The sequence below is a fragment of the Pungitius pungitius genome, chromosome 1 (genome assembly GCF_949316345.1).
Source record: "Pungitius pungitius chromosome 1, fPunPun2.1, whole genome shotgun sequence".
Lineage (NCBI taxonomy): Eukaryota > Metazoa > Chordata > Actinopteri > Perciformes > Gasterosteidae > Pungitius > Pungitius pungitius.
The window spans coordinates 32610321-32626425 of record NC_084900.1 but is presented as its reverse complement, the minus strand read 5'-3'; the positions used below and the strand labels follow the sequence as shown (position 1 = coordinate 32626425).

Genomic DNA, 16105 nt, shown 5'->3' with positions numbered 1-16105 from the left:
TTTACCCCCATTATTCTTTTTTTTGTGGCAATGATGCCACTAACTGACATGCATAAACTTTCATATGTTTTCTAAATAAATTATTTTCTCTATCTGGTCTGTCAATGAAAGCACAGGTTTCTAAAAAGGAAAATATTTTATTAAAAGTACAAACTGTAACAGGTAAAAAGTGACCTAAATACCCCCCCCCCCCCCCCCCCCCCCCAGTCCCCCATCCTTTCTCCTGACAAATGTTCTCCCCAATATGGGGTGAAAGAAATTCACAACAAATCAGTTAACATTTGATTTAAAAAAAATACTCCCCTTGACATAAATATGTACAACATCTTGTTGGAAGTCCTGGAGAGTGAAAATGGGCCGAAACAAGAAAAACGCAGTTCCTTCCCCTGATGTCACCATGGAAGTGGTACAATGATCCCGTCATTATAAATAATGGGTTTATATTTTGGGTTGAGAACACACATGGGTTGATCTTTTAAATCAACTGCCACATTAGGGATTTGAGGGATCATTTGATAAATCGCTAGCTAATAAAAAGAAGTTTATGAAAAGAGTGACGATGAGGCAGACACGCGTAAAACTTAAGGTTAATACAACGTCTGTGTTTGGTCAGGTGCAACAGTAGAGCACATACATTACAAAACTATATGTTCTCTCTGCTGCATTTTTTTGTCAATTTGTAAACATAAAAAAATAAGCCAGTACCATCAGAAAAGTGGTCCAGTGAAGAAGTGGCGCTTACATCAGAGTTGGGTTTAGTGAGAAAGCAAGTGAAACTGACAAACCGGAACCGTACGAATCATTTACCAAAAAGGTCCTGGTTCATTACAACTCAGACAAAAAAAATGAAAGCACTGTAATACCTTAAAAGAAAAAAGAAATGGTGGATATAAATATTGCACTTCCAAACAACATTTAGTTCCCAGTGCCTAGCTGCTCTCCTTCTTGAAGTCAGGAGGCATCCTGCAGGTTGGGAGGTTAGCAAATGGTCCGCCGAGCATTTTTAACAATAAATAGAGCAGGTTTTGAGCATGTTTCTAATCAATTTCACTATGTACATTCCACATTTTTGACTACCGCATGTTTACTGAGAGATTTGCTGATGCAAGCGTTGGGCTATGCCATCACATGTAGACTCGATTAGCCTCAATCTCCAGAGCAGGACTAGGCAATGGGAAAGGTACTAACCAATTCACACACAAAACAAACATTCATAAAAATACCATTCACACAAATGCATGTGTGCATGAAGCCACACACGCATCCTTAACGCTTACCCACAGACATGAAGTATGTACATATAAAAAAGGCACATAAAACCTAACAACACAAAGCATTTGAATCTTCGGTCCCTGTAGCCTTTTGATAGTGGACGACTTTCACCAATTCTCTTCCTCAACATTGGCAGCTTTTATTCTAAGCAGCAATCACAAATACAGTTTAAAACTGTATTGCATGCTGTGAGGTGAGAATCGGATCCTTCCCACTCCAACAGGGCTGGGCAGTATATTCATATTACATTGACATAGTAATACTTACAATCATCTTAGATTTTAGATATTGTAATGTTGACTTTTCCTAGTTTTAAAGGCTGCATTACAATAACGTCTTATGAGCTCAGACAGTTTGAGTGATTTCTTTACCCACTTGTTCTACTATATTCATTATATCCACAGAACAGATGACTATTTATCCGAAACTTTTAAAAGTCTCAATAGTCAACCCTACAAAACTGAATATATCTTGATAATTGATTTTTGTTTTTTCCTGGATCGCTCAGCCCTCCCGCTAAACAGAGTGATGATCCCACCCGCTCTCCGACTCGGCAAAAACCTGCAACATTTTTGATTGTCATATCTTTGGTTCAAGACACCATAAAGCCACTGGCCGTCAGCTCCGTGGTTTCCCCCTGAGCTTCATTTGCTCGCGTGTGGTTTTTGATTCAAGATGAGCAGGAGTTGAGACATCCTCGAGGAGCCACTGTGTGTTGTTTGACAGAAGCACCACGCTGGTTCAAGTCCGATGTGACGTTTCGCAGCTCTGTTCCAGTCCTGAATCGACTACACAACGACGGCGGCTCCGAACGCGCACAAACGCGAGTGAAACAAAGTGATCAGCAGGCGTCCAAGTCAGGACCCAGAAGGAAGGGCAGTCAGTCAGTCTTGGGGTGAAACTAGATCAGTAGATTTCCTTCGAGTGCAAGAACAACTCAACCCGGCGCTGTCCACCAACCTGAGGCAGAGGCAGATACGTTATGCCCGCTTCTCCGGCTCGGGGCTGTGAGGCGCTGGAGCACATATACCAGCATGCATTAAGCAAGACCCAGGGGAACACCTCGAGCAGGTCAGGGCCTCATGTAAACCTTTAAATGTTGTTTTAAAAGCACAGCTGTTAAATGGATGGATTCTTGACATCCAGGCCGGTCATATTGAGGTTTCTACAGCCGGGTTCTCAAACTTGTTCACTAATCTGTCAACTACGAGACAACAGACGCATTCTTTCAGGCCTCTGCAGGCAGCGTAATTCCCAGCTCCTGGCTGCCATGTCCTGTGGGATCATTAGCACCAGAACAGGGCAGTCGAAGGGGTATTAAGGAACTCTCCGCCACAAGAATCTGTGCGAGGAAACCCAACAGGCATCTCACTGCATCCGCAGGCCTGCACATACTTTGCACAGTCCGTTTCTCACTTTTCAGTTTGACGTCAGCCTTCAGGCATTGAGAAAAAGCACAAATTTAGTAAATATTTCCCAACCTTACAACAAACAAGACACGTTTAAAAAAAAAAAAAAAAAAGCAAAAAAAAAAAAAAGCAAACATTCATTTGGCTTGGAGAACTTTGGATGTTTGTCTTCCTCTAGTGCAGCACGGTGGAGTTCCAGTGGTCTCTCTTTAACTTTTCTCCTCAACTGCTGTGCGGTTGAGTCTACATGTTCCATTGTGTGTCTCCATTGCAATCATATGGCCAGGTGCTGTGGCTCTGGGAGCAATGGTTTGCCGTTTTAAGCCTCAGAGGCAGCCTGTGGTTTGAGTTCCGCTTTCTCCATGGCGGTTCCGTACGGTAGAGATCTCTTGAAGAAGCCCAACTACAAGACGAAACACACATCGTTTAGAAAAAAGAGAGAATTGGAAACGAGCACATGCCCAATCGACTTGTTCACAGGAGCACTGACCTTGTAGAGCACGTAGATGAGCAGAGCGAGAAGCAGCAAGCCAGCCAGAATGGCCAAGATGATGATCCACAAAGGAACAGAGTTCTCTAAATCTGGCTTATTCCACACCACTGAGGTCACCACCTGTGGACAACAACGCACTTGCTCAGTTTCTCTCTCAAAGAAAATTCAGACAACGCAACCACTGGGCCAAGTAGGGCCTTTAGGGAGAATGAAAGAAGAAATATAAACACACCTTTTTGTGTCCACTGGGAGCCTGTTTGGGTAGGATGGCGTAAGGCATCTTCTCCACACTGTACCTGGCCAGGCACTCCAGCACATACTGCTTGTAAGATCTCTGAAGGAAGTAGCAACAGTTCATATCATTTTGGTTTTATTAACACAATGCACCATTCATGCACTAGGGGGCGACAGAGACCGTAGTTTGTTTTCCAAAGCAGGTTCCATCAGCATGCGTCTGATGCCAGGTAATTCATTTTCAATACATTGGTGTGCATGCCTAGTGTTACAACATGAAGGGGGGGCGGGGGGGGGAATAATATTCTGTGCGTGGCTCCAACATGGCAGGCAGACAGCTAAAGAAATGTAAACTTGTCCCATTTGATGAGGCAAATATGTGGTACTGTACATACTGGCAGTCTAAAAATGTGATCCAGAAGAAACACAAACAGCTGTGTGAGACTCACTACTGTAGCTACATACCGTGGCCAGGTTCACATTTGAGGTTGTAACTTTTCTAAATTTCGTTTTTTTTTTTTATTAGGCTTTGAAGAAAAATGGCTTCTAACTTCCTGCCAAAGGCCGCCATGAGGAAATACACAATCTACAGTGCACAGCCACTTCCTTTGCTATGTACCTGGTGTCATTTGCTAGGAACACGTGTTTGTGTACAGTGCATGTCTGCAGAGTTTCTTAAGGCAAGGGGCGTCGTCGACAAACCTCGGTGAAGGTCTCGGCCCAGATGCGAGAACGCACTTTGAGGATAGCGGTATTGCCCTTCTCCAACAAACCCACGGTGCACTGGAGTGACCAGCACTCCATGTTGGAGCAGGACTACGGAAACAGACACAAGAGGATGTCGTTAGTTGAATGGTCCATTCAGGCATTCTTGCGCATAAGTACAATCTAAATGAACATAAATTGAACAAAATTTTACCAACAGGACAAATAAAGGCAAAACTGAAATCTGGTAGAGCTTTGGAAGGACAAATAACAGCCATGTTAATGCTGCAGGTCAAATAAATATAACAAAGAGCCCAATGTCATGATCCGTATTCCACGCCTGCTTCGAATTAGATTGAAGAAATGTCATGAGACTGTAAAAATGCAACACGCAAAACACTCCCTATTTCTGCCCAACCACTGAAGCTGCCTAATTCCTTCTCAAGACTGTAAAATGTAGTCTTAATCAGATCCCCATAACCCAGCTCCACATTACAGAAGACACACATACTGTGTTTTAAACACGTTACCGCACCTAGACCACCCCAAAATAGAGAGTTTTTGGCAGTTTCCAGCGGGAGTGCATTAGTTTACTTATTACATCAAGTAGGGCCAACTCGGGAGGAGAGGAGAGGACCTGCCGGCTTCCCTTAGGCTTGCTCAGACGTAATGAGTGTATTCAGACAGACAGTATCAGTCCACTTCCTCCTGGGAGACCGCCTTATAGCTCCGGGGCACCGGGAGGGGGGGGCACAAAGGGCTGTGGAAATGACCTGAACATGGACCAGTGCCAAAGATGCCTCAGACCCGAGAGACCCACATATCCTCCCTGGTGGGATTATGTGGTCATAATAAGGAGGCTGTTCCCACAGCGTAGTAAAACAACTACACAGATACAGTGCACTGTTGGTACAGTAGAAAATGCTAGTGATCATTCATTTATAAATGCTGTTAGTAGTTTATTTGGAAATAATAGTTATAATTGTTAGCAATCATTGATTAATAAAGTAGGTTGCACACTTTCTAATAAACCATCATGTTTTCTGTTGGTAATACATTCATTTTTGTCCAAATCCGCTGCAGGTGTTTCTAAAAGTTGATTATTAGAGGACTTTATTGCTTAAATTAAAAAATTTATTTTGCATGTTCAACATCTGTCAGGGAAATGTATCACAACCTGGCTATAACTGGTCACGTATTAGAAAGTTACATACTATAGCAACTACGTTTGTACAACAGCTGAAACACCCACAATTCACATGAGAGTGCTACAACAAAATACTTGTGTAAGTAATAAAAGTAATCATAAAATGCCTTTCTATTATTAGGGGATGTCGTTGTGCATAGCTCAGCTCTTCAAAGACTAAAGCGTGTCGTTTTTTAAAACGAGCACACCATGACCCGGGCTGACCGGTCCATCCGAGCATGGCTTTACACTACCACACTTTTTAGATTTAGGAGGCACTTTGAACGGAGATGTCTCCTTTCAAGAAGTCTAAGAGAAGCGCAGACATGCAGGAGAATGGAGTCCTTCATGCTGAGGTGTCATTGGACATGCTTGATAAACGACCACGGTTAGAAGCGACACGCCGCAGACAAAGACCCCTTTGGTGGAGGCAGGTATTCAAAAGACTGAAGCGGAGAGAAAAGCTACCTGCAGCTGGTTGTATCAATAGGGCCAGTGTGTGGGGGCTCGGGGCCTCACAACACCCAGAGCCAAAAATTAGAGAGCGGTCTGTATAGTAACCAGTGCGTCTCTGCCAAAAAAGAAAGCCTCCTAGGTCCCAAAAGCCCCTCCACCATTATCAAAGACTCTTTAATGTTAATCACCACAACGGGACAAGCTCGTGGCCTCTGACCCCTCCCTTTTAACGACATCGTAACCTAATTATCCAATCCCATGGAGCCTCATGCATGAGCAGGGCCAGTGTCGCCTAAACTAGATCCAGACCCGCGCGCTACGGTTGGTGATCTTAAGACACTGGTGAGCGTAAGCGACATTTCCAACATGAGCCAACTATTAAAAATGACATTCCGGTGTTGGCAAATCCAATTAAAGCGTAGCGCTGCTGGTACTAGCTAACGAACGCTAAATCCAGCGGCAAATTCCAAAAGTCTCCAACCCTGACGGGCCCGTTCCTCCGGGCCTGCTTCCAAAGCGGCTCCCCCGAAATAGTCCCCATGAAAATAAACAAGGAGCGCGGCTATTGTTAGTGTCACAGCTGTCGAGCTGCTGCTGGTGGTGGTGCTGGTGGTTGTTGCTGGTGGTGGTGCAAGACTCCTGTGACTCCGGTCAGAGTGCAAACTAAGGCAAACTCAACCTTTACACTATTTTTGACAGAGCATTTGATTTATTGATTGCGGTCTGGTTGTAGATAGAATTCCAACAAACACAACCGGATGGAAAATAAACGGCCTAGTTTTAAAACAGCATTATATTGCTCAAACCTTCTGTTTTTTCTTCTTTATCCAATGAGGACACATCCTCCTCTGTAAGTGACATAAAAATGATTTTAACTGCATAACCCCGTTAAACCCTTAACTGTAAACTCAAGCTCCCCATTTCCTCACTTTCAAGTCCCCTATTACATTAGACTTTGTGAGACTCGGATTTTTGGCTCAACAGTGTTCATCTACGCATGTAACCAGCTTTATTTATTGAACCTGACAATTCACACTTTCGGCCTCCTACCAGATTAGTCATGTGGGCGAGCGGGTTTCTGTGGACGTCCCTCCTCTCGACGCGGTGCTCATGTGCCTGCAGCGCTAGGATGGGTGGTTCTGTGGATGTGTGCTGGAGCTAAAAAGAAGGAGAAAGAAAGAACACACACACACACACGGCACCAATTAGAACAACGCAGACACTGAAGAGCCTCGTCGACAGAAGACCAAATGTTAGCATGACCCCTGAGGCTCGTTCCCCATTAATCAGAAGCATGTGAGCTCTTGGATTTCTGGGGATAACTGGACCTACAAATTCACTGGTGTGGGGACGGATGGGGGGGGGGGGGGGGGGGGTTCGTATGGGTGTCATGCTTTGAGTATGAACACAAACGACTGCGCTAAAAAGCTACAGCTCTGTATAAGGATGTCGGGGGATGAGGGCGAGGCGGCTCATCGGGCTGTTCTGAGCACAGGGGAAGAGATGGGACTTCAAAGCGGTGCTGGGGTTAGTGTCCTGGGTGGGGGGGGGAGGAAACTGGGTGTGGGCCGACCAGCGGGACGGCGCAACCGTTAATCACACAGTGGGAACCAGTAGGAGATGTTCACCAGTCCCATTCGGGCGCCGGGCCTGACTCTGAGAGACACTTACTTTGAGGCGGAGGTGGTTCATGTTTTTGTCGGAGGTGCAGTTGATGGGGCCCTCCACGGAGAACTCAAGAGGGTAAAGCAGAGTCTGACCCTGAACTCTGAGGGGGCAGTGCAGCTCGAGTAAGGTGTTGCTGATCCGGCTCGGCCCGTTGTTCACCAGCTGCAAGAAAACAAGCAAACACATTTTCTTTTTTCTGCTAAAACGTTTAAATTTGACAGATTTTCTTAAGCTACTTTTAAACCTCAGCTGACAATAAAATCATACTGTGTGAACCGGTGTACATTTTCTTTGGCTTTCCTTCCATTGCTGCCCGGGGAAGTTCTTTGCAAACAGTAGTGTCGCCCTGATGAGTCTGCACAGCTAACAACGTGGCGGATTACCTCATAGATGTGTTCCACTGCAGGCCCAACGTCCCGCTCCGCCTCGTAGGTCTTGGTAACCTTCCAGTTGGCCGGCGGGAAGAAGACCTTATCTGGTCGAGACACACTTAAAAGAGAAGCGGGGATGTGAGAGACTGTGTAGGAAGGCCCCCGAGACTTAATGAAATTCCAAAAGTTCAAATGAGGGAATCCTGACGCTCAACTCACCCTTGTAGAATGACTTCAGCCTGAACAACCACCTCCAGCTTGTAAGGCACGACCTCACTGAGGGAATTATTTTCATTTTTACTGTGGAAACAAGGAGAGGAAAGAGGTTCTGATTTGCTGAGAGCTGTGCAGATCAGTTCTGCTGAAACCACACGTTAGTGTATCTTTATAGTTTATATATATATATATATATATACACACACATGGTGAATGTTGACACTTGTACCTGCGAATCTGCAGCTCAAACTGAACAGTTTTGTGCGCGTCCTTCAGCCGTGGCACCGTGAAGCGCAGACCAGCCCACAGCTGCCAAGAGAAAGATTCAACATATAAATCATCCTTTAAAAAAAAAAAAAAACATGATTATATGACCATTACTAACTCGAAAGAAACAGAAGTAGCACTTCACAGACTCCCTTGCAGCCATTCCTTATGTACTCATTGCCTCCCTCTGATAGATTTTGTGATTTTCTCAGGTGTTCTGGTGGGTAAAGTATTTCTATCCATCATAGAGATTAATTATTTATCAATGACGTCGCATCCGTTTTTTTTTTTCTTCCATTAGGTCCGCCTGCAGCTATTGTTTTAATGAGCTACCTAAGCAATCAATACCATTACAACCACAAACCGTTACCATGAAAACAAGTGTGTGTGTGTGTGTATATTTTGAAAGTAAATTGTTTTTAATGGGAATCTTTGCTTCCTGTCACAACATTTCCGAACATATTCTGACCTTTCCTGTCGCGGTTCACACCCAACCGCACAACGAGCATACAACCTTTTCCTAGGAAGGGCAGTTAATCATGTTGTTTGGACAACTAGGGCGGTCATAAGATTGGAAAATCACAAAATGATTATGCTAGCCAAAATAATGAATGCAAACAATAATAACACAATACCAAGTGAAGGGATTTGAGAGGTTTTGGATCATCACACGGCAGTACCATGTGCATTGTTGATACGACAGCAATGTTGGATTTATTCATAGTTTTATTAAATACCATTATATAGAGACGCCCCATTGTGCGCGGAGCATAAATACTCTCAGAAGAGCTGTACATACACTGGTGCCAGACTTCATCGGGTTGCCCAAATCACAGCTGAGGTATTGGGTTTGGTTCTCCGTGTCATATCTGCAGGTAAGCTGGGACAGGCTCTGAGAGACAAGAGGAAAGGAGGGGGGGGGGGGGGGGGGGGGTCGGTCAGACCACAGCGAAGGACAATCATCAAGGAAAAAGGCCGGCAGGCGTTTCTAAAAGTTGTCGGTTCTCCTCTGTATTTTTAATTCCTACTCACTTCGTTGTTGCGAGCGATGCCGCTGTAGTCGGCTTCAGGGGGCAGCACGACATAGAGCTCCGCCTCGTACGCCCCTCCCTCGCCCTCATTCTTGGCGTTGAAAGTCAGCGTCAGCGAGTTGTCGTCACCTAGGTAGACTTCCTTCCTGTTCCTGAGCACCCAGACAGAGGAAAAAGTGGATCACTAACCAGGTTGATGTTTAGGTTGAATAGTGTCAGGACCCCTCGGACAAATGTGTATGTAGGGCTGAGATTAGATTTCTCCTTGACTTTGGAAATTGCACAATGAGACAAATATTAACAAACCGCGTTAATGACACGAATACCAAGTTCCAGGTTCAGCTCGGCGGTTCCTTTTTTTTTTTTTTTTTTTTTTTTTAAGAGCCGAACACAGTGACGGAATTTAAAATGTCCTTGCTTTCTCTCCCCCTGCCTCCACGTCTCTCCATAGCTAAGAGCAATGAGAAATTCCATTTGGAGGGCCACACAGACGCTTTTAATTACAGCCCAGTCTCGTAAAGCAAAGCAGGAGAGCAAGAGACAAGATTTCTGAAACTGATCCTCTGCCAGCCTACGAGTCTACCGCCGTCTTACTCTAACTGGCATTGCGTGTTTATTATTTTTTTTTATCCAAACAATGGCTAACAATGTGAAATAAGAACACGAACTTAAAGCTTCCCACGGAGGTCGAACGTGTTATGAGCTTTGGCAGTGGAAAAGAAGAAAAAACACCGTAGGAACGATGGATACTTTCTTCTGAAATTCCACTAAATCACGTCCATCCTGTCAACCCTTCTTACTTCTCTTAGGCGTCCTTCATTTACAACGGAGTAGACAAAAACATTGAGCTATTATTTCAAATTGCACCAATCACACTCTCTGCGGCTCCGTTTCTGGAGTTGCAATTGGACGGAGCCCAGCCCTCGCATGCACTCGCATGCACTCGCATGCACTCGCATGCACTCGCATGCACTCACATGCACTCACATGCACTCGCGGCAGGTGGTTCCACGTGTGATGGAAAGTGATTTGTTGAAAGAAATGGAGGCAGATGGTAGATAAATATAGGAATGTAAAATAAAATGACAGAGCAGAGAAGGGAGTTGTTATTTTTTGAGAAAAATGCTAACAGATTTCTTGAAGGGCGTCAGAAAGCAACGCCGTGCTGGGACTGTGCCACGCAGCTCGCACACTCTGCCTTTCATCTCTCCTGTCTTTTCCCATTAAGTGTCCGCACAGCACCTATAGAGCGGAGCCACTTCCTGTTTTTGCGTAACCCCTACTCTACTGCAACTCCGGGGCTATTAACACTCCCTCTCTGGTATGCTGAACTAAACAAAGCAGCGGAACAACACAAACAGCTGTATTTACACTGTAGCACTAAAATGCAAGCACTGTGTGGAGGTGAAGAGTTCAGTGACCCTGTTCACAGTTTGACATGTATTATCCATCAAATTGGAATTGGGAAATTCATACGCCTCGGGATTGGTCAAAATATACAAAGAACACTCACCCGTGAACGGTCAGCTTCAAGTCAGGAACACAGATGTTGTCCTCTCCACAGTCCAACAGGATCTGAGCCTAGAAGATTGTGGAGATGATAAAAGGTGGAACAGGGGCCACGGACTGTGATGATCGTTAACATTTATGACTAAAAACACACTTTTACACGCGAAAAGAATTAGGCGCACAAGATAAATCAAATGTCTGTTTATGGGACACAACAGGATGCGTGAAGCAAGATGCGACATGTGGGATGACTAATGCATTCCCCCACCCGGCCTCCCGACCACCTCCCGACACACAGCTGCAGTCCCCTTTGTCTACATGACATCATCACTGCATCATCACACAGTTTTTTTTAATTTATTTTTTAAGTGTCTCGGTGGGACACTGTCTGACTGTGAGGTGATGACAGGCACAGACCTACTCCCCTGAACCAGCTGTGCCGGCACACACATGCTTTCTGTTCGCGGCGTCAGAGGAGGAAACAATGAGCGGCGATGCCAGAGGAGATACTCCTGTGGAGTTTGAGCACACAAAAGCTGCCCGCCCCCACTTCACACAGCCGCGTGGCAAACCGCGCCGTCGCCACACGCTCCGCCACCCGGCCCAAACCACAGCCCTATAGTATGATCATGTGGAGAGGGAGGAGCCTTCATCCTAGAGAAAACTCACAGACATCGGATATCGCTGTTGACCTGAAAAGGCAGAAGCGGGGGGGGGGGTTCGGAGATTACAGCCGAGGAAAACACAAGAAAGGAGCAGAAACACTGCTGGATAAGTGGATGACCGCTGAACGTGTGGCGGGGCGGCGGCAGGGAAAGCCCATGCGGATTACCAAATTGCGTCCCGGTGCGCCCGCGACAGTGTGATGATGCTCATAACGATGAGGAGAACATATAGAAATAGAGGAGGAGATTAGAGAGAGCGAAACCAGCCCCTTGTCATTACGCCATGAAGGGGCTCTAATTATGGACACCATGGTAACCGCCAAGCTAACTTGGCCACATGTGCACCCCGTGCAGTGTGTCTGTGTAAAGCAGGAAAACAGCATTTGTAGTCCTTATGCAGTACTTAACAACAACAATGACTCCAGCATCATCCGAATTCCCGCTGATTTGGTCAGATGGTACTCATGCAAGAGCATTTTCGGACTTTTAATATTGAAAAATATGCCCTATTGCTTCCGCATTGTCGGACTCCTTGCAATTTGGAGGGAGTGCCCCGAATGACCCACGGTGAAAGTAGAAGAGAAAATCCACTAAGACCGTCTCTACCGAGCTTTATTAACAGTAATTACTAAGATCCAAACAACTACTAACTGTTGGGTATCTTTCAGTTGGTGGGCTGGTTGGTAGGGCCATTGATGCCCGATTCCAGCCGTTTCAAAATTTAAAAAAAAAAGGTGAAAACTGTCTGGTTTCGCAGAAGCATATGCCCCCAATTAATAGATCCATCACACTATCTTAGCTCCAAATGGAAACATGTGGAACATGTTATATGAGGACAGAGATTGAGACGGTGCCCAATACATCAACCACATCATTCTCACTCCAGTTCAAAGGCAGTAAGAATTTGGCAGTCAATGAAATGTTACATAGGCTTGCCACATATTCTCATGTGTAAACCAATAGGGCATCACGTGTCTGATCAAGGCCACGGTATATATAACAGTCACCCTTCACTGTTTAAAGATCATTAAATTAACACAGTCTAAAGCGTGATTGATGAAATATGTTGGCAGTCTGAAGGCGCTCCCACTCCCCTTTTACACACATAAACACGGATTGGGTTTTCCAGGTTTGGCAAAAAAAAAGGGCCCTTTTTAGGTTTATGGATGATATTTGGCCCAGTTCAGCAATAGAACACATCAGTTGCAGGCCCAACCACTTTAATATCTCGGAAACACATCAATGACAGGTTTCAGTGCCGATCCCCAAAAAATTGGAACAAAAGAAAACGACAGAGAGAGAGAAATGGAGAAAGAGATAAAACTACACCGACTGACGTCTGTTGCTGAACTCGCATGGTGCCACGCCTGAACGGGCGCCTACGCGTAGAACACTCTGCTGAACCGAACCATATGGGCGGGCAGCCTGGCTGTGCCCCTCCCTAAACACATCTACCAACCGTCTGCGTCGAGTCACCTAGGCAAAGCTACGCAGCCAACGCGGCTAAAAGCAATAACTGCTGGGAAAGGGAAACGCTCGAACATGTGCCTCGCATTTTCTTTTTAAAAAAAACGGCTCTCCGGACACGCGAGACCTCGTCCAGGCAGAGAAGGTCTGAACGTACGTTCAGAGGAACAGACTCTTTCTTCATTCGGGCCAGGAGCGAGTCAGTGAGCAGCTTGCCGGTTACATAGGGAAGGATTAACGTGTTGGATATCCAAATCCAACACTTAGGTTATCAGGGAACAATTTTTACACCGTATAGAAATCCAGGCTTTGTTGACTGTGCTGGGCGGAATAAAGGTCATCAAAATACCTTCTGCTCGATTACGTTGGTGGTCTGATAGTTGAGGATGGGCCGCAGGCCGTGGGAGTCGGCAGCAGCTTTTGGATCCAAGCTGAAGTTCAAGGACACGTAGATGGACGAGAGTTTATCCCTGAATTCTTTCTCACCCTGCAATCAAAGAAACACGCGTCCACAGGTCTTGTCAGATGCAGATTGTACAAAAATGCAGAATGTGTGGTAGAGCTGTGGATCATTGTAATGTATGCTGACCGTGATTAAAAACATACAGAGAATGAATGCCATAAAGCTTTCATCATCCAGTACGACAGGTCTAGCTTCCCCTTTTGCCAATTTCGGGTTATTGATAGCACATGAGCAATTCTCAAAAGCGACATCTCCCTACTTTCTCATTTCTGCGGAGAGTCGCACATGGGCAGAAGCGATCGGGTGGGATGTACTGACATTGGTGTTCTTTGAAAACGTGCTTGGATACAAGAGTCACAGAACAAACGATCACAGTCCAACATTTTCTATTAGTGTGAATAAGAGCGTACTCTTAGGTATATCTTGGTTTGTTGGCATTCACGCATGCCATGGCGCAAGCTCACACTCCTCTCGAGCAAAGGCTGCTGGGAATCCAAGAACAGGGCCCTCCTCACGGCACCTTTCTGCTTGTGCTTATTGCTATCTAGCTGCACCTCCACCTGGAAATCTGGAACACACACACACACACACACACGCACAAACAGCACCATTAAGGACAGAGCAATTAGAGGCAATGAAAAGGAGTTGATAGAAAAGAGGTACAAGCAGAGAAGAGGTATGGTCATTAAAGGTGGATCACAGAGGGTCTTTTCAACATCTCCTGCAAAAACACAAAACTAGACTTATGGATTCAAAACATTACTATGCTTTTTTTGGGACAATTACCTCCAGGAAAATGCAGATGTGAAAAATTGGCTCACCTATGATTTCTGGTAGGTGCTTCCCTTCAGCAGTTATGCAGAAACTCAGATTAACACTGTTTGGACAGAGGGGATGAAAACATGAAGAGGGATGCATATCAGCTTCAGATTCTGTATAAATACACTGTGGACACAAGTCGCCTTGCTTTCCTTTCCCCCCCCACTCGCTTCTCACTTTCTCTCACGGCCCACGTCTCTGGTCTCAGCTGCTTGCATGGTTTTTACATTACAATGTACAAGACGTAACGGGAACACAATGCATAATATGACTAATTGCCAGATGTTTGGAAACACGCTGGCATCTGACCACGTTTGCCAGCCAAGCAGATGGATTGGTCCGTCTCCGTTTCCACACACACACACAACCACTCACAAGGAATGGCCAACTTAAGATGGGTGAAATTAGGCCTGCTCGGGTTTCAGTGCTAACCAGTCAATGGCCGTCTACATAAGCCTGTAGTTGTCTCCCATGACATCATCTGCGCAACTAGCAACTGCTAGTCCAAAAGCTTGCAAAACCCCCAACTCCCCCAATCCTTTACCTAGTAAAGCCTCACAAGAGCGACAGAGCAGACTCTGGAAGCCGTAAGAAAGGGAAAAGAGAGAGCATTGGAGAAAGAAAAAAAAAAAAAACACAGGAAAGGGAAGCGAGGTGAAAAATGAGACAAAGAGACACAGTGTGTACTAGAACTTCTTCCAAGGAGTAGTATTAACGTCATGTATAAGCTCCTGTGTCTGCCTGTTCCTGCATGGCTGTGTGTTCACGCTCACGGGAGTCTACGTGTCCTGATGTTTCCCAGCTGTGTTCCACCACCAAACAATATCTCATTCAAACGCAACAGCAAAAGCTTTGCAGCCCCTCCCCATCCCATTATCCCTTGTGCTCCCTTTTCAACCCCGACCAAAACCTCCTCATCACCAGGCAACGTAGTGTAATCAAGACACACATGTATACAAGAGCTTCCTTTATGGATCAGGATCTGTAAAGGGGAGGGGTGGAGGGTAAAGCAGACACATGAGCGTGGTGTCAACCATCTTGCCGTCTGTTTCCTCTCCCCCCTTTCAGGAGATGAATGCTGAGCAAGTTTGGTTGAGGCCAAAACAACTGCCAACAATGCTGCTATTCAGCAACTTATTTCCCAACAGAAACCGTGAGATACAGGGCTTTTTGGAAAATGGGTCAGATAAGAGCGGATGCAAATAAATAAAGCAACTGCTTATGGAAAGGTTATTCCTTATCAGGACTTCCCGTCAGGATGGGATTTCATGCATCTGGGGGAAATGGGGAAGCATCCTTCTTTTTTTTGCAGTTGGGACAAACTAATACCACCATAACAGTACTGAAGAGGAGTAACAGGAAGACAAGCGTTGGCACAGGACAAGCCGCTGAGCACTCACCAGGAAACAGGAATGCTGGTGTTTCCACTGGTGACCATGCAGTTCTTCTCTTCAGGGTTGATCCTTGTGGGGTTAACAGTCAGAATGGCACTGGTGTTAACTATTGGCCGGGATCTGTGGGTAATAAAAAGAAAGAGGACTAAAGACCCGGACTCTGTGAAGAGTAGATATCAGAGGCTTATTCTAAACCAATAAAAACTAGTTTCACTAAGAAATAAATAGTTTTATATTCCATTACTGCTTGGAAGAGATTCCATGAAATTATATCAAATGGCATTTTAAAGGAAAAGTTTGATATTAAGGAAAAGATCAACATTTGCATTATATTGAGAGTTAAAAGAAGCTCAATATATAGCATATATGATGCTTAGCTTAGTACAAAGACTTAAAACCTTGGTAAACAGTAACAGTTTAGTGGTGTAGACGCGAGTATTCATTTCTGAGGAAGAAAGTCAATTAGATAAAAGTAGATAA

At 45.2% G+C, this 16105-nt stretch overlaps 1 protein-coding gene across 1 annotated transcript in view; it reads right to left on the bottom strand.

Moving 5' to 3' along the window:
- Nucleotides 1-202: 202 nt before the first annotated feature.
- The window catches only part of itga5 (integrin, alpha 5 (fibronectin receptor, alpha polypeptide)), a 31790-nt gene continuing 15887 nt past the window's right edge, over nucleotides 203-16105 (bottom strand). The window contains exons 15-30 of the mRNA XM_037478060.2: nucleotides 15632-15745; nucleotides 14234-14289; nucleotides 13823-13980; nucleotides 13299-13436; nucleotides 10822-10889; nucleotides 9310-9460; nucleotides 9077-9169; nucleotides 8240-8319; nucleotides 8014-8094; nucleotides 7807-7912; nucleotides 7427-7585; nucleotides 6806-6913; nucleotides 4111-4224; nucleotides 3407-3508; nucleotides 3172-3294; nucleotides 203-3084 (exon numbers count right to left, since the gene is read on the bottom strand). Coding sequence (XP_037333957.2) covers nucleotides 3001-3084; nucleotides 3172-3294; nucleotides 3407-3508; nucleotides 4111-4224; nucleotides 6806-6913; nucleotides 7427-7585; nucleotides 7807-7912; nucleotides 8014-8094; nucleotides 8240-8319; nucleotides 9077-9169; nucleotides 9310-9460; nucleotides 10822-10889; nucleotides 13299-13436; nucleotides 13823-13980; nucleotides 14234-14289; nucleotides 15632-15745 — 1735 coding nt within the window. The 3' untranslated portion in view covers nucleotides 203-3000. The remainder of the gene's footprint in view (nucleotides 3085-3171; nucleotides 3295-3406; nucleotides 3509-4110; nucleotides 4225-6805; nucleotides 6914-7426; nucleotides 7586-7806; nucleotides 7913-8013; nucleotides 8095-8239; nucleotides 8320-9076; nucleotides 9170-9309; nucleotides 9461-10821; nucleotides 10890-13298; nucleotides 13437-13822; nucleotides 13981-14233; nucleotides 14290-15631; nucleotides 15746-16105) is intronic.